At 41.5% G+C, this 23,620-nt stretch overlaps 1 protein-coding gene across 4 annotated transcripts in view; it reads left to right on the top strand.

Annotated features, from left to right (window-relative positions):
• Positions 1–273: 273 nt before the first annotated feature.
• Positions 274–23,620, top strand: part of ak7b (adenylate kinase 7b) — an 87,887-nt gene continuing 64,540 nt past the window's right edge. For all 4 annotated transcript variants that reach the window (XM_060828576.1, XM_060828577.1, XM_060828579.1 and 1 more), the window contains exons 1-4: positions 274–372; positions 6,054–6,230; positions 8,444–8,552; positions 21,530–21,624. In XM_060828576.1, the coding sequence (XP_060684559.1) occupies positions 274–372; positions 6,054–6,230; positions 8,444–8,552; positions 21,530–21,624 (480 nt within the window). The remainder of the gene's footprint in view (positions 373–6,053; positions 6,231–8,443; positions 8,553–21,529; positions 21,625–23,620) is intronic.

The following is a 23,620-nucleotide window of genomic DNA, read 5'->3' on the forward strand; positions in this document are numbered from 1 at the left end:
CTTCAGTACTTTATTTGCTATGCAGTGCTGAGAGTGCTTCTGGTTGCAGGGCATTGACTGCCACTTCTACAATCCGTAGCCCACAAACTGGCTGGCTGCATGTCCTTGTGCAGGGTTTGCACACAGTGGGGACAGGCACTGGGATTCTCTACTCCCTCCCTTTGCAGCTGGAGCTGGAGTTGTCCCGCCCACTGGCTGTCTGCTGGCCCCGCCCCAGGACACTCCCTTAGCAACGCGTCGGTCTGGCTGCGTCTCCAAGGGCGCCGGGCAGCCATGGCCGAGGAGGACAGTGAGGTTTCACCTGGCAAAGTCCGCAGCAAACGGATCTTCCTCAACCACTTGGACTCGTGCGTCGGGAGCCACACAGGCAAAGTTAGTGAGATCCGAAATTAGTTACTGAGGGGCATTACTGGGGTGGTGGGGGGTTTTTATATGGCAGGGGAAGGGTAAGAGTTTTTGGAGATTCATCGTGCGTATCCCTGAGGGGTCTGTGTAGCGGGTATGTGTATGGTTAATGTTTTATTTAGGGGTTAAGCATCTGAGTTGGAGGAGATGAGTCAGTGTGTCAAGGCTCTCGTGTGGTTTGGTAGCAGTGCCCCTACCCTGAACCCAGAACAGAGGCCTGGGTTCAAGTCCCATCTGCTCTGGAGGTGTGTAAAAACATCTCTGAACAAGTTGATTAGAAAAATAGCTTAAGTACAAAACAAAGAGAGGGATGGAGTGTATATTGTGTGTTTGGACAAAGACTGTGCATTTGGTATTGGGGGCATTAAGTAATTGTGTATCGTTGAGAGATAAGCATGTGTGTTAGAGGTGCCTGTATGTGTGGACATGATGAGTAAGTGTTTGGGAAGGGACACTGAGTGAGGGGTATGGATAACAAGATGTTATATGTTGTGAGGGTAAATGTGGTTAGAGGGTATGAGTGTGTTGTGAGGGGTATAAGCATACATGTTGGGTTTTAAGTGTGTGTATTCAGGGATACATCTCTGTGTTCATTATAAATATATGTTGGTAAGTGTATGGGTGTGTAAGCCAAGGTGCTTGTGTAGGGAAGTTTATCTGGTGTACATGTATGTGTGAGTGCACACGTAAATGATTCTTTGTACACACACTTGTGTACGCAAGTTTGGTTGGGAAAATTCCAGAAGGTTTTGTAATATAGTATCCAACAGTGTCCACACCTTCGGCAGAATTATAGCCAACAACTTTGATTTGAGGTGACCCCAGCTAGTGATGTCTGAACACAGGACACTCTGAATGCATTGTATTTGCCAGGCAAAGGTTAGGTTACCCCCGCAGTTGAGTTCCTAACTGTTAGCTGTTAGGCAAAATGTTTACAGAGTCAGGAGGCCATCTGTTGTTTTCATCATCAGAATATATGGATTTGGCTTCTTGCTTTGCCGTCATCTTTTTTCTGAGTTTTCTTTTATTGGACCTATAACTGGTATCCTCCATCTGTTTCTCTAATTGTTGTACTTGCTGATAAAGCTTGACAGTATTTTCAAGTACGTTGAAACTCCTCAGTATTGCTGAGAATTGCAGTGGTAACTTGTATAAACTGATTAGAATTTTTGATTTCTTTATTGTCACATTGTTTTGTTACAAAATACAGTGAAAAGTATTGTGTCGTGTTGCCACTGTTCAGTGCTATTGTAAAACACAGAAAAATAAACCAAAATACAATGTAAAGGCAGAAGAATCAAGAAAAAAAGTTCAACTTTATAAAGTTAAAAATCACATAACAACAGGTTATAGTCCAACAGGTTTATTTGGAAGCACTAGCTTTCGGGTGACAACCACCTGATGAAGGAACAGCACTCCGAAAGCTAGTACTTCCAAATAAACCTGTTAGACTGTAATCTGGTGTTTGATTAGATTAGATTGCCTACAGTGTGGAAACAGGCCCTTTGGCCCAACCAGTCCCCACCGACCCTCCGAAGAGTAACACACCCAGACCCATTTCCCTCTGACTAATGCACCTAGTACTATGGACAATTTAGCATGGCCAATTCACCTGGCCTGCACATCTTTGTGACTGTGGGAGGAAACCAGAGGAAACCCACACAGTCCTGGAGAGAATGTGCAAATTCCACACAGATAGTCACCCGAGGCTGGAATTGAATCTGGGACCCTGGTGCTGTGAGGCTGCAGTGCTAACCACCAAGCCACTTTGCCACCCACTATTTGATTTTTAACTTTGTACATCCCATTCCAATACCGGTGGCCAGCTTAGTCTGCTCACCACACTGGAACAAGAGTTGCCATTCTTCAGCACCATCTTGCCTCCATTGATGCCGCCACCACCATGAGATGGACCTCGCCAATGCAGTCACTTGCCAATGCTGCTGGGTCCCATACTGGACCAAACTTGACTCCACCACCACTGCCAAGAGTCCACTCCAGGCCCACCTTGCTGATGCTGCCTGGTTGTATATTGGGCCCAAACCTGCCTCTTCTGCAACCTGGATGCAAATGCTGTGGGGAAGCCAAACTTGCCTGTGCTGCAGCAACCATGAGATGGCAGTAGGCTTACACACCGCCAATGCCATTATTGCCAATGCTGTTACCATGACCAAGCTCTTCACTAGAGGCAAATAAAAAGAAGAAAAACAGTGAGAAATGAGTCAAAAAATAGAAAAGAGAAGTGGGCTACCTCCAGGCTCAGGACCCTCTACTCAGCCACCATCTTAGATCAGCAAAAGCACAGGAAAAACAAGAAAACTGGCTTGATCAATAACATAGAAACTAACATGCTCCCCAGCCACAAGCTCCATGAGACAATCTGATCTGATCCAGGGTTTTACAAATGGGGTTGTGAACTTGGAGGAAGTTGCTGTGCAGCTGAGACCAAGTTATAGCTACTGTGTTCCTGCACTAATAGGCAGGTACCTTCTTTCATAGACCTCACATCTGACTGAAGAGTCACAATAATTTTCAAGCTTCAAATTGAGGCCACAGTGGGAAAACCTTTGGGAAGCACGGAATTACTCTTCTTTGCATTGTTGTTCTTGCACCTGGAATATCGTGCTCCATTTGCCAAATCACATTAAAATCTTTCCAATTCCCCGTGGCACAACGCCACAAATTGTTGTCAGTGAAAGAAAGAAATTTTTTTTCAAAAGAGCCTGGAGACTGAGAAGCGCTGAAGTAATGAATTGATCCCGTCAGTTAAAATATCGTGAGCAAAACACAACTGTACATGCTGGAAATCTGAAACAAAACAGAAATTGTTGGAGGAATCAGCAATGTCTGTTTTTTGTAAAAATACTGTGGGAATCAACATTTGAGTGGAGGCGGAGGAGATTAATTAGATTTACCCCAGGAACAGGGGTGTGAGGTTTCAGGTACATGGCAAAACTGGAGCCATTTTCTTGAAAGCAGACTTGTTTGTAAAAATGAATAAAGCATTCAAAATCATGGAAATTTGGAACAGAGTAAATAAGGAAAAGTGTTTGAAGTGGCAGGAGTGTTGATAACCAAAGGGCACAAATTCAAGGTGATGGACGGAAGAACAGGTGCATATTTTCCCATATGTGAATCTAAAATTAGGGACATAGTTACTAAATAAGGGTCTCCCATAAGACTGTCTTGAAAAGGATTTTCTCTCAGAAGGATGTTAATCTGTGGCATTTTCTAACCTCGAGAGCAGTGTGGGCTGTGGCATTGAATAGATTCAAGGCTGAAATAGACAAATGTTTGAACTACAAGAGAATCAAGGGTTATGGGAATAAATAAAAGTGGAGTTAAAGTCATGATCTGATCAGCCACGATTGTATTGAATAGTGGAGCATGCTTGAGGGGCCAAAGATCCAACTGCTGCTCCTCTTTTCATTTAATAGATTGAGAATAACTGGGTGAAAATACTTGAGAAAATCAGAGCTTCACTTTGTAATAGCAGCAACTGTGCAATGTGTAAAATATAGAAAGGGTGAATGAAAAGATAATTTAACCTGAAACTACAGAAGTAGTATAGTTGGAGCAGGCTCAAAGGGCCAGATGGCCTACTCCTACTGTATTCCTAAATTCTAAGATAAATTTGGGGCTGATGTTTGGGAAAGTTTTACATTAAATTAATACAGAGGCTAGGGCAGTGGTGGCAATTCAAATCTGTTTGAGAAACATTTGGATTGTATCTGGGAAACATGTATTGCCTTCCTTGACAGATGAAATAACATGATATGAATTCTCCGTTTCAATCACTGCCCATGTGATTTCTGCCTTTGTCTCTCCCTCCTTTACAAAGTGCTGTTGTTTTGATCTTTTCCCCCCAAAATTCAAAAACAACGCAACAGCTTTTAAAATAGTAATTACTGCATCTAGAATTCGAAGGAAATCAGCTCCAACACTTAAAATATCTCAAAAAAGGAGCAGCTGTTACAGTCACAATTTTTTCCCGTCCTCCATCTTGGATTACCCAGAATCCTGGGTTTGAGCTATGGGGAGAGCTACAGGGACAGACTGAATAGGCTGGAGCTTTTTTCCCTGGGGAAGATGACAGGTGACTCTATAAAGGTTTATGAAATCATGAAAGACATGGATAGGGTAAATAGACAAAGTTTTTTCCCTGGGGTGGGGAGTCCAGAAGTAGAGGGCATAGGTTTAAGGTGAGAGGGGAAAATTTTTAAATGGACCTAAGGGCAACCTTTTCATGCAGAGGATGGTGTGTGTATGGAATGAACTGCCAGGGAAAGTGATGAAGTCTCGTGCAATTACAACATTTAAAAGGCATCTGGGTGGGTATATGAATAGGACAGTTGAGAGGGATATGGGCCAAGTACTGGCAAATGGGGCAAGACTAATTGAGCATATCTGATTGCATGTACGGAAGGGTCTGTTTCCATGCTGTACAGGTCTATGACTCTATGAATGGTGCTCCTTATCTGTGCCTAGCTTTTGATTTGTTAACTTCATGTTCATTTACTGCACTACTCCTCAAACATTTTTCACAGCTGTTCCTGCATTATGTCTTTAAGAATAAGCAAAATAGAAACACATTTAAGAATATGTTTGATAAACAGTCTCTAGATAGTTGAAGCAGATTTTAATTTGACTTGATTATATCAATGAGTTGACCTCCTGACTTTTAATTTTCCTAAGGAAAAGGACTACAGTTTGGCAAGATTAGTTTCTGTGTCCAGGAAAACAAGGAGCAGGTATTTTGAAGAGGGCATAAAGTTGGTTGTATGAGAGCAGCTGAAAATTGGGTGGGGTGTATAACAGGTGGTTAATTTGATACTAGTAGTTTTACTACTCTTTGGCAGCAGTTAAATGCTTCTGTATAGGTTTCAGAGTTTAAAAGTTCCTCTTTTATACACTTCCATAATGAAACATCTGTCTAATTGACATTTACTGTGACTGCCAGTGCTGGAAGTTAATAATTGCTTAGGAGAACTGTGCAGAAATACCTTTTAAATCTTATATAGATTCCATTAGCAAATTTCAATTTGTCACATTTCCTATGGTAAACTATATAAAGTACTAGTTCCGCTCCATTTGTTGCAAGTTGTCCTATCCTGGGCAGCACACTTTAAGAAGGATTTCTCGGCTTTCCAGAAGTGACAGAAGAGATTTTCTAGAATGGGTTCAGGTATGAAACATTTCAGTGTTACATATAGATTGAAAAAGTTGGGGTTGTTCTCCTTAGAGCATGGAAAGTAAAGAGAAAATTTAAAAGAGATAATGATGATGAATTTACATAGTGTAAATAAAGTGAAATTACTTCTAATAGCTGAAGGACTGAAATCAACAGGGCACAGATTTCAGATGATTGCCAAAAGAACTGGATTTATTATGAGGAAAATCTTTATCTAATGCAGCAAGTGTTCAGGATTCAGAATGCACTGTATAAAAGGGTAACGATTCAATACTAACTTTCAGAAGGGAATTCAATAAATATTTGAAGGAGCATAGGAGAAGGAGCAGGAACATTGGACTTGCGCTTCATGTGAACGGCTGAAGCCTTGATGAGCTGAATAATCTACTTCTTTGGTGCACTACTGTATGGTTCTATGAATTCAAAGATCAACTTCTGATACCTGATTCATTTCTAGTACCTATCTAACTGTGTGGTTGGAGCATCGTTGGAGGCACCACTAGAGGAAGAACAAATTGAGGAAGAGAGTGATTCAGTCCAAAGTATTCCAGTGGCCAAAGGGACATATAAGGTGGTGGGAACGCAGAGAAACCCTGATGCCCAGAAGCCTGATTTTGCTTTTGAAATCTTCTCTGTGAGTCCCCAAATTCACTTTATGAAATAAAAAAATGTTGATAGAATTATTATTTTAAAAGTTTCTCTTAAAACAGAATTTATGTCTTAAAACTGAGCTAGAGTTTTTATAGTTCGGCAGACATAAGCGTATATGGTTTCTTGCCAGGTCACTGCCTGCTTGGTATACAGCAAAGCAGATGGATAAAGCAACTCATCTCAATACACAAAGGCAAGCAAAAAAAATTACAAAAGCTAACCAGACTTTGGAATGTGCAGAGTTGAGGAGTGCGGTGCTGGAAAAGCACAGTTGGTCAGGCAGCATCCGAGGAATAGGAGAATTGATGTTTCGAGCATAAGTTCTTCATCAGGATGAAGACCTTATGCTTGAAAGTTGATTCTCCTGATCCTTGGATGCAGCCTGACCGCCTGTGCTTTTCCAGCACCGCACTCTGCGACTCTGATCTCCAGCATCTCACTTTCCCCTTTCGAATGTGCAGAGGACACTAAACATCTGCAGACGGATATAGATAGGTTAAGTGAGTGGGCAAGGATTTGGCGAATGGACGACAATGTTGGTAAATGTGAGGGGTGATCTTATAGAAACATATAAAATTATAAAGGGAATAGATAAAGTAGAAGCAGGGAGTTTGTTTCTATTAGTGGGTGAAACTAGAACTAGGGTACATAGTCTCAGATTAAGGGGGTGCAGATTTAGGACTGAGCTGAGGAGGAGCTTCTTCTCCCAAAGGATTCTGAATCTGTGTAATTCCATGCCCAGTGAAGCAGTTGAGGCTACCTTGTTGAATGTTTTCAAGGTAAAGATGGATAGATTTTTGAACAGTAAAGGAATTAAGGGTTATGCTGAGCAGGCGGGTAGGTGGAGCTGAGTCCACGAGAAAGATCAGCCATGATGTTATTGAATGGTGGAGCAACCTCAAGGGGCCAGATGGCCTACTCCTGCTCCTATTTCTTATATTCTTATACGTTCTTATGTTCTTCTGGAAGAAACCCATAGGTTAATGTCCGAAAAACAGCCTTCATGAGAACTAGTGCAGTAAGACTAAGGAAGACACCCAGTTTCAATGTTAATGCAGCTACATTAAAGTTTAACCGAGTTCCCTATTTTTGACTTAGATCACTCATTAGGTATCATTCACATTCTGTTGTTGATTTTTGACAGCACTCTTTTGTCCTCTTTGCCTTACCTGTTCTCCAGCTGCTGTTCTTCTCTACTCTATTTATTTAGAGTTAACCTCGTCAATTGTATAAGAGGGATTTCTCCAATCTTGTCTTTACAAAGGTTTCCTCATTGGCATTCCTGTCATTAGATTACATTGGGCTAGGGTGACCTGTTACTTGCAATGTCATGCCTTTCCTTGCCAACCTTCGTTAGTTCTCTTTCCCTCACCATGTCATCCTCAGAATCTTCTATAAATGTCTCTACTAGTATTCTTTGCTCTTTTAATTTTAATCTGTTGTATGTCCTGTGTTCCCTGCAGAACGTTTTCTAACCAATGCACTGGAAAGCTGACCAAATGCCTCTATCTGTTTTCATTATCAATGATCTAACATTTTCCCATTTGTAATGAATTGCGATGGGATGTTAATGATGTTGTCCTCCATGGGACGAACTGCTCAGCATCACAAGCATTTTCTGTTTTTTTTATTTGAGGTTCAATAGGGAAATAACACTGGCCCAGCAATGACGCTCACATCTCATGATTAACTAAGAACAAATATTCCCTAAATTAGTCAGTTCCGCTTACTCCAACTCACTTTCATGTCTCTGTGCTTAGAAAAGAAGATGTCTATCTTGGTTTCTATTCCAGGGCCATCTGTTGAAAAGTTTGTATGTGTAGACACTATGTGAAGACAGGACTAGATTTGACTACAGTGATTAATGAGATTTGAAGTGAAGAATGAAGAAAATTGAATTGAGTTGTCAATGTGTACATGCCTGGAGGTGCAAAAAAAAGTATTTAAATTTCCATTAACACAATTTCAAAATACTGTTCAGTAATGCAGAAAATATTTCAAAAGTAAACTGTAAGTATATGCACCCAAAATAATCACATTTCCCTTTAGACATAAATTATAAATAGGGTTTAAAAAGTTGACATCTAACACACTTTATAGGATATCTTTTTAGAAAGGTAAAATTATGTTCATAGCTGGAATCATTTTATGTGGACATCTGTGAAAAAATTGTTTATTTTTCCCTTCGTTTTTCAGTTTAATTCAAGGGAACAGCTATTGGAGTATCTTCTGGACTGTGACATCATTATCTATAATATCACAGAAACAACTGAGCAAATTGATGAAGCCTCCTGGGCAGTTTCAGGTTCTTATTTATCACTTCCTTGATCAACAATAACTACATGTCATCTGCTTAATGTCTTTCATATTTTTTGTTCCCTAAATGATCAGTGTTCCATCAAGATTAAAATAAAAGTCCTTGTGAGTTTTGAGAAGATTTGTAGCTTAGGTTGAGGTTCTGGATGTAGGTTTGCTCGCTTAGCTGGAAGGTTCCAGAGGCCCACGAAAGATGTTACCTAGTAGAATGATGAAACATCTGGAAATGAACCTTCCAGCTCAGCGAACAAATCTACATCCATAAAAATCCTTGTCTTAGTTACCTGTTGGAGAAGATGTTAATGTTTCAGTGTACTGAAATGGTGTGCTGAATTTCACAAAATGCTCGAAAGGGAGCTTGTATCTTCCCCCACTAATTCAGAACAGAACTCCTGCTAGGCTGTACAAAAACAGAAGTTGCTGGAGGAACTCAGCAGGGTCTATGGAGAGAGAGCAGAGTTAATATTTTGGGTCCAGTGACCCTTCCCCGCTAGATAGCCTCTCCTTATAGAGCTGAAATACACAAATGGAGAATGGTATGGTTGAGACATGTAACTGATCTCTTGTCAGTGAGATTTGTGTCTGTAGAGACAAATTTAATACACCCTATTATGGAATTTAGATTATGATCTATTGATTCAATCTAGCACATCATCTTCAATATTGGCTTCACTTTATTTGTTTTCTGTACATAAACTATATATATATGCCTTTTTTTATCAGGGTATTTAAGGTAATTTGCATTCCACATGAATTATCAATGATTAAAGTATTCATTTGCATTTAGTCATTTCATTTTTTTAGTAAGGTAGGAACATACAATGAAATAATCTTACTTTGGCAATTATTTTATTTGTCTACTAATGTTATTGTGCATTGTAAAACTTAAGTAACAATTCTACCTTTCACCCTTAGGCAGCCAACCACCTCAGGGGAATATCTTCAATAGCTTTATCAAAAGAATATGAACTGTAACTTACAGAGACAAGTACCAACATGAATATATTTGCATGAAAATAAAACTATAATCACTCTGCACATGCTTTCTTTCTTAGTTTTCTCTTCTTATTGTCTTTTTTTCCCTTGCCACTTGTCTTAAGTTGAAAATGGGACTTTTCATCTTCTACCATTCAATTACCAGCTGTGGGAGGGATTTTTAAAAGTAAGAGTTTTGACAGTTGAAAGCTAATTTTAAAGGCCACTGCTCCAGCCAGTGAACAATACTTCTGGCAAGACATGGAGAGGCAGTTCCTAAATATGACCATGATCACATAGGATATTTGGCAAGGAAACATGCATAAAATCACCAAGATAGATTTTCTGATATCAGGTAATAGGCTTAGTACCTCTGATACAGTTCAGGATAGATATAGTGTTGGCCACCATGAATCTAAAATGATATGTATTTTTTCTTATCCATCTAATTTACGCAATTATGTATAGCTCCAAGACTAGTTGTAGTGTTGGTGAAATCTGAACAGATGCGTACAATTAATCACAAAATGGTGGGATTGGAAACCTAAAATCTTTACAGCTTTGTGAAAGACTTGAAAATATCGGATTTAGGAGCAAGAGTGGCCCATTCAGCCCCTCAAGTTTGCTCTGTATTCTTAAGATTATGGCTGACTTAATTGAGGACTGAGCCATGTTCCTATCTTGGCTCCTTTTGCTATCAAAAATTAATCTAACTCTGCCTTGTATGATTTCATTGATTTCATCTCCATTGCCTCCTGGTGAAGACAATTTCACATGCTAATGACCCCCTAAAAGAAAAAAAACTAATCTCTGTACCAAACGGAGACCTCATACACTTATACTGTGTTCCCTAGTTTTTAATCTCCCCCATAGAAGAAACATCCATCTGATATTCTCCTCAAGTGCCCTCAGGACCGCATATGATTCATTAAGAGTGCCTATGGATATAGGCACTATCATTCCAATCTTTCTGCATAAGATAACCCATTCGTCCCTGGAATGAGTTGTTTGAAACTTCTTTGAACAGTTTCTAACACAATTACATCATTTTTAGAATAAGAAGGCCAAAGCTATACACAGTTTACTGACTATGATCCCATCAAGTTCTTGTACAGCTGCATTCCCTACTTTTGCATTTTGGTTTCTTTATCCAAGTCAGTGATATAGATTATATATAGTTGAAGCCCCAGAAATGATCCATGCAGCACTTCAGTAGATGTAACTTGCCAACACAAAAGAGAACCATTTATCCATTTGAGAATCCAAAGAGTTTTTACAAATACATTAAAGACAAAAGAGTGACTAGGGAGGCTCAAAGATCAGCAAGGCTGCCTTTGTGTGGAGCCGCAGAAAATGGGAGAGATACTAAATGAGTATTTTGCATCAGTATTTACTGTGGAAAAGGATATGGAAGACATAGACTGCAGGGAAATAGATGGTGACATCTTGCAAAATGTTTATATTACAGAAGTGCTGGATGTCTTGAAACAGGTAAAGGTGGATAAATCCCCAGGACCTAATCAGGTGTACCCTAGAACTCTGTGGGAAGCTAGAGAAGTGATTGCTGGGCCTCTTGCTGAGATATTTGTATCATCGATAGTCACAGGTGAGGTGCCGGAAAACTGGAGGATGGCTAACGTGGTGCCACTGTTTAAGAAAGGTGGTATGGACAAGCCAGGGAACTATAGACCAGTGAGCCTGACGTCAGTGGTGGGCAAGCTGTTGGAGGGAATCCTGAGGGACAGGATGTACATGTATTGGAAAGGCAAGGACTGATGAGGAATAGTCAGCGTGACTTTCTGCATGGGAAATCATGTCTCACAAACTTGATTGAGTTTTTGAAGAAGTAACAAAGAGGATTGACGAGGGCAGAGCAGTAGATGTGATCTATATGGACTTCAGGAAGGCGTTCGACAAGGTTCCCCATGGGAGACTGATTAGCAAAGTTAGATCTCATGAAGTACAGGAAGAACTAGCCATTTGGATACAGAACTGGCTCAAAGGTAGAAGACAGAGGCTGGTGGTGGAGGGTTGTTTTTCAGACTGGAGGCCTGTGACCAGTGGAGTGCCACAAGGATCAGTGCTGGGTCCTCTACTTTTTGTCATTTACATAAATGATTTGGATGCGAGCATAAGAGGTACAGTTAGTAAGTTTGGAGTTTAATTCAGATAAATGCGAGGTGCTGCATTTTTGGAAAGCAAATCTTAGCAGGACTGATACACTTAATGGTAAGGTCCTAGGGAGTGTTGCTGAACAAAGAGACTTTGGAGTGCAGGTTCATAGCTCCTTGAAAGTGGAGTCGCAGATGATAGGATAGGTGTTTGGTATGCTTTCCTTTATTGGTCAGAGTATTGAGTACAGGAGTTGGGAGGTCATGTTGCGGCTGTGCGGGACATTGGTTAGGCCGCTGTTGGAATATTGCGTGCAGTTCTGGTCTCCTTCCAATTGGAAAGATGTTGTGAAACTTGAAAGGGTTCAGAAAAGATTTACAAAGATGTTGCCAGGGTTGGAGAATCTGAGCTACAGGGAGAGGCTGAACAGGCTGGGGCTGTTTTCTCTGGAGCATCAGAGGCTGAGGGGTGACCTTATAGAGGTTTACAAAATTATGAGGGGCATGGATAGAATAAATAGACAAAGTCTTTTCCCTGGGGTTGGGGAGTCCAGAACTAGAGGCCATAGTTTTAGGGTGAGAGGGGAAAGATATAAAAGAGACCTAAGGGGCAACTTTTTCATGCAGAGAGTGGTATGTGTATGGAATGAGCTGCCAGAGGAAGTGGTGGAGGCTGGTACAATTGCAACATTTAAGAGGCATTTGGATGAGTATATGAATAGGAAGGGTTTGTTTCCATGCTGTACATCTCTATGACTCTATGAATCTATGACACCAAAATTGGAGGAGTAGTGGACAGTGAAGAAGGTTACCTCTGATTACAACAGGATCTTGACCAGATGGGCCAATGGGCTAAGAAGTGGCAGATGGAGTTTAATTCAGATAAATGTGATGTGCTGCATTTTGGGAAACCAAATCTTAGAAGGACTTATACACTAAATGGTAAGGTCCTAGGCAGTGTTGCTGAACAAAGAGACCTTGAAGTGCAGGTTTAAAGCTCCTTGAAAGTGGAGTTGCAGGTAGATAGGATAGTGAGGAAGCCGTTTGGTATGCTTTCCTTTATTGGTCAGAGTTCAGGAGTTGGGAGGTCATGTTGCGGCTGTACAGGACATTGGTTAGGCCACTGTTGGAATATTGCGTGCAATTCTGGTCTCCTTCCTATCGGAAAGATGTTGTGAAACTTGAAAGGGTTCAGAAAAGATCTACAAGGATGTTGCCAGGGTTGGAGGATTTGAGCTATAGGGAAAGGCTGAACAGGCTGGGGCTGTTTTCCCTGGAGCATCGGAGGCTGAGTGGTGACCTTATAGAGGTTTACAAAATTATGAGGGGCATGGATAGGATAAATAGACAAAGTCTTTTCCCTGGGGTCGGGGAATCCAGAACGAGAGGGTGGTACATGTATGGAATGAGCTGCCAGAGGAAGTGGTGGAAGCTGGTACAATTGCAACATTTAAGAGGCATTTGGATGGGTACATGAATAGGAAGGGTTTGGAGGGATATGGGCCGGGTGCTGGCAGGTGTGACTAGATTGGGTTGGGATATCTGGTCGGCATGGATGGGCCTATTTCCATGCTGTACATCTCTATGACTCTATGCCTCTATGCTCCTGATAGCTGACATCTTATCCATACTACTACATTAACCCCATGCCATGTTCTCTTACGTTATAGCCATTGTTGTGACACATTAACAAATGTCTTTTGTAAATCCAAGAAACCCACATCGATGGGTTCCCTCTCATGCACCTCAGTTGTTAACTTATTCAAAGATTGTAATGAATTGGTTAAATATGACTTTTTTTCACCGAACAATGTTGACTCTGACTGATTAGATTATGATTTCATTAGTATTATGCTAGAACTTACTTAATTTATTCGAGCAATTTCTATATGACAGACATTAGACTAATTGGCCTATAATGTCATGCTTTTAGTTTCTCTCCTTTCTTTAATAAAAATATTATGTTTGCCATTTCCAATACACTGATACTTTCCAGAATCTAAGGAATGTTGGAAGATTATAACCAGTACATCTTCTATTTTTGCAGCCACTTCAAGCCCCTAGGACGCAAACCATCTGTTCCTGGGGACTTGTCAGCCTTTGGGTCTAACAGTACACCCAAGTCCTTGACTCTGGTCATGGTGATAGTTGAAGTTCCATTCACCTCTTAATTTTGAAGTGACTTTGGGAAGTTTTCTAAATCTCCGACAGTGAGGATTAACACAAACTACCTGTTTAATGTCTGTCATTTCCCTGTTTTCCAACATCAATTCTTCAATCTTACTCTTTGGAGGACTGAGGCTAATTTTAGTTACTCTTTTCCCATTATGGTACCTGTATAAACTTATTATTGTGATGAAGGTTCATATGTAATATTTTTTTCTGAATTTGTACTGTAACCTGGAAGAAGACCTATAACTTTAAGTTTGTTTGTATTTCTATATTGTGAATATTAAGAATGGGCAAAACATGGTTTTTAATTTCATTTCAGATGTGCTCAGTGAATGATGTAGAAATATCCAGGGATTTGTTTTGTTTATGTGTATTTAAATGAAGTTTTTAAAACCCTTGAAGTGGATAGTTCAGTTCATTAGAAACTGTTCAGTTCATTAGAGTAGAAGAGAACAAATGAAATAGCTGTTGCTTAGCGACAAGAATTCAGTAATACAGAAAATCAGAATTATCCATAAGCAATCATGCAGTATGAACATTCATCCAGGGAGAAAATGTCTATATCAGCAGAAGTGCTGTAAATGGCAGTCTCCAAAGTGGTCAAGGCTGTAGAACTGCCATATCTGGAATTTGGTGAATAGTTTTCATTCCCATATTTAAAGCAGTCCAGAGAAGGTTCAACAGATTGATTCCAAATTTGCAGAGATTATCGTTGCATTGGGAGGGGTGGGGTTCAAGGGCGATAGTGCATGAATGGAGGAGATGCACTAAACATAAGCTAAACAAACTTCAAGGTTTCCTCGGATCTTCCAGAAACATTCTTCCACGATCTCAACTTCCCTTCCCATGTGGTTGACGAGGCCCTCTGGTATATCTCCTCCACTTCACGCACCACCGCCCTTGAATCCCACCTCTCCCAGTGCAACAAAGACAGAACCCCACTGGTCTTCACCTTCCACCCCACCAACCTCCGCATAAAACATTTCATCCTCTGCCACTAATTCCACCTCCAAAAGGACCCCACCATCAGAGATATATTTCCCTCCCCACCCCATCAACATTCCAAAAAGGCCATTCCCTCCACAATTCCCTCATCAGGACACATCCACCACCAGCCCACATCTAACTCCTGGCATCTTTCCCTGCCACGGCAGGAAGTGCAAAACTTGTGCCCACACCACTCCCCTTACTTCCGTCCAAGGCCCCAAGGGATCCTTCCACATCTGTCAGAAATTCACCTGCACCTCTACTAATGTCATCTACTGCATCTATTGCACCTGCTGTGGTCTCCTCTATATCGGGGAGGCAGGATGCCTTCTTGTGGATAGTTTCAGAGAACACCTCTGGGACACCTGGACACACCAACTCCATCGCCACATGGCTGAATACTTCAACTCCCCCTCCCACTCCGATAAGGATATGCAGGTCCTGGGTTTCCTCCACTGCCAAACCGTTACCACCCGACGCCTGGAGGAGGAATGCTTCATATTCCGCTTTGGGACCCTGCAACCATGCGGGATAAATGTGGATTTCAACAACTTCCTCATTTCTCCTACCCCCCCTTTATTCCCAGTCCCAAACCTTCAACTCGGCACTACTCTCCAAACCCATCCATCACTGCCCCCTCTGACCTATCCCTTCTCCCTCACCTTCTTCCACCTATCACTTTCCCAGTTACCTCCCTCAAACTCCACCCCCCTCCTATTTATCTCTCAACCCCAACCCACAAGCCTCATTCCTGATGAAAGGCCTATGCCCGAAACATCGATTCTCCTGCTCCTCGGATGCTGCCTGACCTGCTGTGCTTTTCCAGCATCACACTCAAGATTTGTCGGGAGGTTTGCATGGAAGATGCTGCAAGGTTATCTCCCCTTGTGGGGATGTCTGGGACCAGAGAACATAATTTCAGAGCAAGGCGTTACTTATTTAGGACAGAGATGAGGAGGAATTGTTTCTCCCAAACTGTAGTCATTCTGTGGAAATATTTTCTGCCAGAAGGTTTTAGAGGCTGGATTGTTAAATATATTCTAGGTTGAGATAGACAGATTTTTCATCAGTCAGGGAATCAAGGCATATGGGGAAAAGGTCGAAATATGGAGTTGAGGATGATCAGATCAGCCATGATCTCATTGAATGGCAGAGCAGATGGGTGACATGGTTTACTTCTTTTCTGTTATCCTATGCTCTCTTTCTGAACTAACTATAGTAAAGGATTGCGATATAATTCCAATTCTGGGCGGTATTTAGTTTGGAGGGGAGCTTCCACGTGGTACTGTTCCATGTGTCCACTACTCTTTTTCTTCCAGGAGTAAAATTTGTGGGTTTGGAAGGTACTGTTAGAGGAGCCTCAGTGAGTTACTGCAGTGCATCTTGTAGTGCTTTGCATCATAGAACATAGAACATGGAACAATACAGCACAAAACAGGCCCTTCAGCCCACGATGTTGCGCCGAATATTTGTCCTAGTTTAAGCACCGATCCATGTACCTATCCAATTGCCGCTTAAAGGTCACCAATGATTCTGACTCTGCCACTCCCACAGGCAGCGCATTCCATGCCCCCATCACTCTCTGGATAAAGAACCTACCCCTGACATCCCCCCTATACCTTCTACCCTTCACCTTAAATTTATGTCCCCTTGTAACACTCTGTTGTATCCGGGGGAAAAAGTCTCTGACTGTCTACTCTATCTATTCCCCTGATTATCTTAGAAACCTCTAACAAGTCACCCCTCATCCTTCGCCGTTCCAATGAGAAAAGGCCGAGCACTCTCAACCTATCCATTCCAGGCAACATCCTGGTAAATCTCCTCTGCACCCTCTGCAAAGTTTCCACATCTTTCCTAAAGTGAGGTGACCAGAACTGCACACAGTACTCCAAATGTGGCCTCACCAAGGTCCTGTACAGCTGCAACATCACCTCACAACTCTAGAATTCAATCCCTCTGCTAATGAATGCTAATACACCATAGGCTTTCTTACAAGCTCTATCCACCTGAGTGGCAACTTTCAAAGAGCTATGAACATCAACCCCAAGATCCCTCTGCTCCTCCACCTTACTAAGAACCCTACTGTTAACCCTGTATTCCGCATTCTTATTTGTCCTTCCAAAATGGACAACCTCACACTTGACAGGGTTGAACTCCATCTGCCATTCCTCAGCCCAGTTCTGTATCATATCTAAGTCCCTTTGCAGCCGACAACAGCCCTCTTCACGATCCACAACTCCACCAATCTTCGTATCGTCTGCAAATTTACTGACCCACCCTTCGACTCCCTCTTCCAAGTCATTAATAAAAATTACAAACAGCAGAGGACCCAGAACTGATCCCTGTGGAACTCCACTTGTAACTGTGCTCCAGGCTGAATATTTACCATCTACCACCACTCTCTGACTTCGACCAGTTAGCCAGTTCTCTATCCAACTGGCCAGATTTCCCACTATCCCATGCCTCCTGACTTTCCGCATAAGCCTACCATGGGGGACCTTATCAAATGCCTTACTAAAATCCATGTACACTACATCCACCGCTCTACCCTCATCCACATGCTTGGTCACCTCCTCAAAGAATTCAATAAGATTTGTAAGGTAAGACCTACCCCTCACAAATCTGTGCTGGCTGTCCCTAATCAAGCAGTGTCTTTCCAGATACTCATAAATCCTATCCATCAGTACCCTTTCCATTACTTTGCCTACCACCAAAGTAAGATTAACTGGCCTGTAATTCCCGGGGTTATCCCTATTCCCTTTTTTGAACAGGGCCACAACATTCGCCACTCTCCAGTCCCCTGGTACCACCCCCATTGACAGTGAAGATGAAAAGATCATTGCCAATGGCTCTGCAATTTCCTCTCTTGTTTCCCATATAATCCTAGGATATATCCCGTCAGGCCCGGGGGACTTGTCTATCCTCAAGTTTTTCAAAATGCCCAACACATCTTCCTTCCTAACAAGTTTCTCCTCTAGCTTACCAGTCCGTTTCATACTCTCCTCTTCAACAATACAGTCCCTCTCATTTGTAAATACTGAAGAAAAGTACTCATTCAAGACCTCTCCTATCTCTTCTGACTCAATACAGTCTCCCACTGTCCTTGATTGGACCTAACCTCGTTCTCGTCATTCTTATGTTTCTCACATATGCATAAAAGGCCTTGGGGTTATCCTTGATCTATCCGACAAAGATTTTTCATGCCCTCTCTTAGCTCTCCTATTCCCTTCCGTCAGCTCCCTCCTGGCTATCCTGTATCCCTCCAACGCTCTGTCTGAACTTTGTTTCCTCAAGCTTATGTAAGCCTCCTTCTTCCTGTTTACTAGACATTCAACCTCCCTCGTCAACCAAGGTTCCCTCACATAACCATCTCTTTCCTGCCTGACAGGTACATACATATCAAGAACACGTCGTATCTGTTCGTTGAAAAAGTTCTACATTTCAACGACATCCTTCCCTGACAACCTATGCTCCCAACTTATGCTCCTCAGATCCTGTCTTGCAGCATTGTATTTACCCTTCCCCCAATTGTAAAACCTACCCTGTTGCACGCACCTATATCTCTCCGTAAGCAAAGTGAAAGTCACAGAATTGTTGTTACCATCACCAAAATGCTCACCCACTAACAAGCCCATCACCTGTCCCAGTTCGTTACCAACTACCAAATCCAATATGGCCTCCCCTCTGATCGGACAATCTACATACAAAGTTAGAAAAGCTTTCTGGACACACTGCACAAACACCACCCCGTCCAATCTACTTGATCTAAAGAGCTTCCAATCAATATTTGGGAAGTTGAAATCGCCCATGACTACTACACTGTGGCTTCTGCACCTTTCCAAAATCTGTTTCCCAATCTGTTTCTCCACATCTCTGCTGCCATTGGGGGGCCTATAGTAAACACCCAACAAGGTGACTGCTCCTTTCCTATTTCTGACTTCAGCCCATACTACTTCCAAAGGCAGATCCCCCTCGAATTGCCTTTCTGCAACCATAATACCATTTCTAATTAGCAACGCCACACCCCCTCGTTTTTTACCACCCTCCCTAATCTTACTGAAACATCTGTAACCAGGAACCTCCAACAACCATTCCTGTCCCTCTTCTATCCACGTTTCTGTGCTGGCCACAACATCGTAGTCCCAAATACCGATGCATGCCTTAAGTTCACCCACCTTATTTCTGATACTTCTTGCGTTGAAGTATACACACTTGAACTCATCTCTGTGTCCGCAAGTATTCCCTGTCAGTGCTACCTTCTCCACAGCCTCCCTACATTCTTGGACATCCTGAAAAACAGCTAACCTACTTGCTGGACTACAAGTCCGGGTCCCACGCCCCTGCCAAATTAGTTTAAACCCCCCCCCCCGAAGAATGCTAGCAAACCTACCTCCCAGAATATTGGTGCCCTTCTGGTTCAGGTGCAACCCGTCCTGCTTGTACAGGTCCCACCTTCCCCAGAATGCAGTCCAATTGTCCAAATACCTGAAGCCCTCCCTCCTACACCATCCTTACAGCCACGTGTTCAACTGCACTCTCTCCCTAGTCCTTGCCTCACTGTCACTTGGCACCGGCAACAACCGAGAGATGATGACTCTGTCCTTACTAGCTTTTAGCTTCCAGCCTAACTGAAAGGGAGTAGTGAAGGGAGTAAATATTGAAGGTGGCAGATGGGATGCCGATAAAATGCATTGAGTATAGGAGTTGGGACGTTATGTTGTGGCTGTAAAGGACATTAATTAGGCCACTTTTATAATAACACATTCAATTCTGGTCTCACTGCTATACGAAAAATGTTGTGAAACTTGAAAGGGTTCAGAAAAGATTTACAGGAAGGTTGCCAGTGTTAAAGAGCTTGAGCTGTAGGGAGAGGCTAAATAGGTTGGGGCTAGTTTCCCTGGCGCTTTGGAGGCTGAGGGGTGACCTTATAGAAATATATAAAATCATGGCAGGCATGGATGGGGTGAATAGTCAAGGTCTTTTCCATAGGGTAGGAGAGTTCAAAACTAGACGGCATAGGTTTAAGGTGAGAGGGGAAACACTTAAAAGGGACAATCTTTTCATGCAGAGGATGGTGCATGCATGGAGAAAGTGGTGGAGGCTGGTATAATTACAACATTTAAAAGGTCTCTGGATGGGTATATGAACAGGAAGGGTTTCGAGGGACAAGGGCCAAATGGGACTAAATTAATGTAGGAAATCTGATTGGCATGGACAAGTTAGACTGAAGGGTCTGTTTCCATGCTGTACATCTCTATGATTCTAAGTGGAGTGCTTTGTCCTGGAAGGTGTCAAGCATACCAAGCAAACTCAACCAGAAGTCTAGCACAGAGGGGGAAACAGAAAAGAGTGAAGAGCTGCAGGATACTGGAAATCAGTAACCAAGTCAGAAATTGCTGGAAAAACTCAGCATGTCAGGCAGCAGTTGTGAAAAGAAAGCATAATTAATGTTTTGGGTCCTGTGACCCTTCTTCAGAATTGACTGTAGCTAAGAAAAGATTGGGATATATGCAAGAGAAGAGGTGGGGGAGGGGGAAAGATAGATGGAGATGGAGCATAGAGAGAGAGAGAGAGAGAAACACAGTTGGGCAGACAAAAGAATGGGTAGAGGTCAACCTGGGAGAATGAATAGTACATAAGAATATAAGAAATAGGAGCAGGAGTAGGCCATCTGGCTCTTCGAGACCACTTCGCCATTCAACAAGATCATGGCTGATACTTTTATGGCTTTCAGCTCCACTTTCACATCCTCTCAATATAACCCTCAACTCCTTTACCCTTCAAAAAATTTTCTATCTTTACCTTAAGAACATTCAACAATGTAGCCTCAATTGCTCCACTGGACACTGAATTCCACAGATTCACAACGTACTGGGTGAAGATTTTCCTTCTCACTTCGGTCCTAAATCTACTCCTCGTTATTTTGAGGCTCTGCCCTCTCGTTATAGTTTCACCCACCAGTGGAAACATCCCCTCAATTTCTATCTTACCTATTCCCTTCATAATTTTACATATTTCTGTAAGATCCCCCCTCATTCTTCTAAATTCCAATGAATATAATCGTAATCTACTCAGTCTCTCCTCATAAATCAATCCCCTCAACTCCAGAATCAATCTAGTGAACCTTCTCTGCACGCCCTTTAGTGCCAGTGTATCCTTTCTCAAGTAAGGAGACCAAAATTACATACAGTACTCCAGGTGTGGCCTCACCAGCACCCTATACAGCTGCAACATAATCTTCCTGCTTTTAAACTCAATCACTTTAACAGTGAAAGACAAAATTCCATTTGCCTTCTTAATTACCTGCAGACCAACCTTCTGTGATTCATGCACAAGGACACTCAGGTGTCTCTGCACAATAGCATGTTGCAATTTTTTTACTATTCAAATAATAGCCCTTTTTACTGTTATTCCCACTGAAATGGATGACTTGACATTTATTGACATTGTACTCCATCTACCACAGTTTGTGCACAGGTCTACTTTCTCTCCACAGGTGATGCCTGACCTGCTGAGTTTTTCCAGCAGTTTCTGATTTTCTCACAGTGAGGGAAAACTGACCAAGTTATCAATCATTTCAAGTTCTCAGTGTTTTGCAATTAAATTAAAAAATACAATTCTGAATAAATGTTGTACATTTTCTTGGCTTTTTCTGAACCATATAAACAATGAAAAATGCGAAAGGGTAGTGTTTATTTTCCTTTCTCTTTTTTCCTTAAAGCATTGCATTCAGAGATAGGAAATTTTGAAAGCTCAAAAACATTCATTCTGTTGTCAACAATAATGACATGGGGACAAACCAAGACCACTGATCCCGTAAGAAGATTTCAAAATATTTTGACGTTTGTTATTTAATTATTAATAAAATTAATTTGCATAACAGCTGTCTTTTAATTGTATTACAAAAGTAAGCATTTATTGCAGTTGAGTTTTACTAACATTTAAGAAGGAACTAACGTTCAGAACACAAAACCCATTGATCATGAGTGATTTGTGCATTAATTTTAATTGCCTGAAAATTTTGTAGATGTGCTGATTGATTGAACAAACTGTGGCCAATTGAGAATATAGTTGAAGTGCAAGTTGTTCCTCAATAAACTTAATGATGTTACATTTATTAATCCTGAAAGGAAATTGGCTTAAAATCTAAATTACAATTTCAGATGGACACTGCCATCGTGATTCTCCATCAGTCTCTGTATTTGCTGAGCATGTTGTAGTGATGTCCCTAATGTGTTTTTCTAAATTGTTCTAACACTGAGAATAAATGAACTGAGCCAGTTTGCAAAATTTTACAGAACAAAAGGTATTACTCAGCTTGCCATATTTATGTTTTATTCCCCTGAAAAGGGAAAGGAAAATGCCACCAGTATTCCAACTACTGATTGCCATCTAGCACTTGTGATGATACCTCTACTAGATTTCCTAATAATGATGTAGTTTTGACATTTATGAGAAGAACATTTTAAAAATCTGCATGGAAGTACCTAAATTTGCACTTGATTTTCTGTATTTAGGTCCAGTTGAGGATTTGTCTGGGTGCAGGAAATACAATGTGTGCACTGATGAAGTTAAAAAGGCTGGGGGCCATTAAAAAGACATGCAAAATGAGGTTGCAACATTTCTGAAATGCTTTGAAAAATTTCTAAAAATCACCTCAACACATTAGAAGCCTTTGTTAAAGCTCAAGGATGAGGAGAATGGCAAATACCAGGCATGCATGAACAGAAAAACAACCCAAGATCATGTCACTCTGCAATGGTGCTGCAGCCCAGCTATTGACTCCTTGTTTCATTGCTTCTAAAATAGAAATAGAAGGACTTTTGGTACAGTAATAGTATCCATACCTCTGAACCAGAAACTTTCGGTTTGAGCCCCACACCAGAAATTTGAGTTCATTATCATTATTATAAATCCTTCCAATACGTCTGATGGCAGGTGATAAGAGTGTAGGAGACTTTTCTGATGAGCTATCCTTCAAAACGCAATGGCAAGCCATTGCAGTTCCTTTCCCATAAGTGTAGAACAATCAAATGGGAGATATATGGCCCAAACCTCCGAAAGAAAGATTGGAAAATGACAGATATAAGTATAGACATTACTGTATTTGTTAATTACATTGAATTTGGACAATTTTGTTACTCCTGGGCACCATTCCATAAGAAGAGTCAGCTTTGAAGCTGATAACCACTGTGCTGCTTGATTGCTGCAGATGTCTGAGTTTAAGATTGCACAAAGGCTCCCTTCTAAATTTATAATTGTGTGTGGCCAGTTTTTGAAAGCATTGTACCTTCAAATTTTCTTGCTCTGCCATGCATTTGTAGTATTTAATACAGAGTAAATCCTGCATAGTACCATCCAACTGACTTCAAATGCATGTAATTCAGCAGGAACATTGTGCTGCCTGACCTGCTGTGTTTCTCTAGCGCCACACTTTTCAATTTTTTTTCCCTGGACTCTGTGATTTCCTGGAGCTTTTTAAAGGCAGATTAAACAAAACTGCAGATTTGATCAGTGACTCCTTTGCAGGTGCAACCAATAAGGCTATGCTAGGATATTTTTAATCAACCTGTTCAGAGATGTTTGTATTTTGCTCTGGAGCATGTGGGCCATGAACCCGGACTTCCTGGCTTAGAGGAAGGGACAAGATCAGTGCACCATAAAGTTATGAAACATGTTGATCTCCAGATATTGCATCATTGCAATATCACTGAAATCAGGAGATACAGTGATTGATTTCTTCCAAGAAAAGTTTAATGTCATGGTTACTCAGGTATTCCTATAACTGAACGATATCATCAGGCCTGGTGTA

Source organism: Hemiscyllium ocellatum, chromosome 8 (genome assembly GCF_020745735.1).
Source record: "Hemiscyllium ocellatum isolate sHemOce1 chromosome 8, sHemOce1.pat.X.cur, whole genome shotgun sequence".
Lineage (NCBI taxonomy): Eukaryota > Metazoa > Chordata > Chondrichthyes > Orectolobiformes > Hemiscylliidae > Hemiscyllium > Hemiscyllium ocellatum.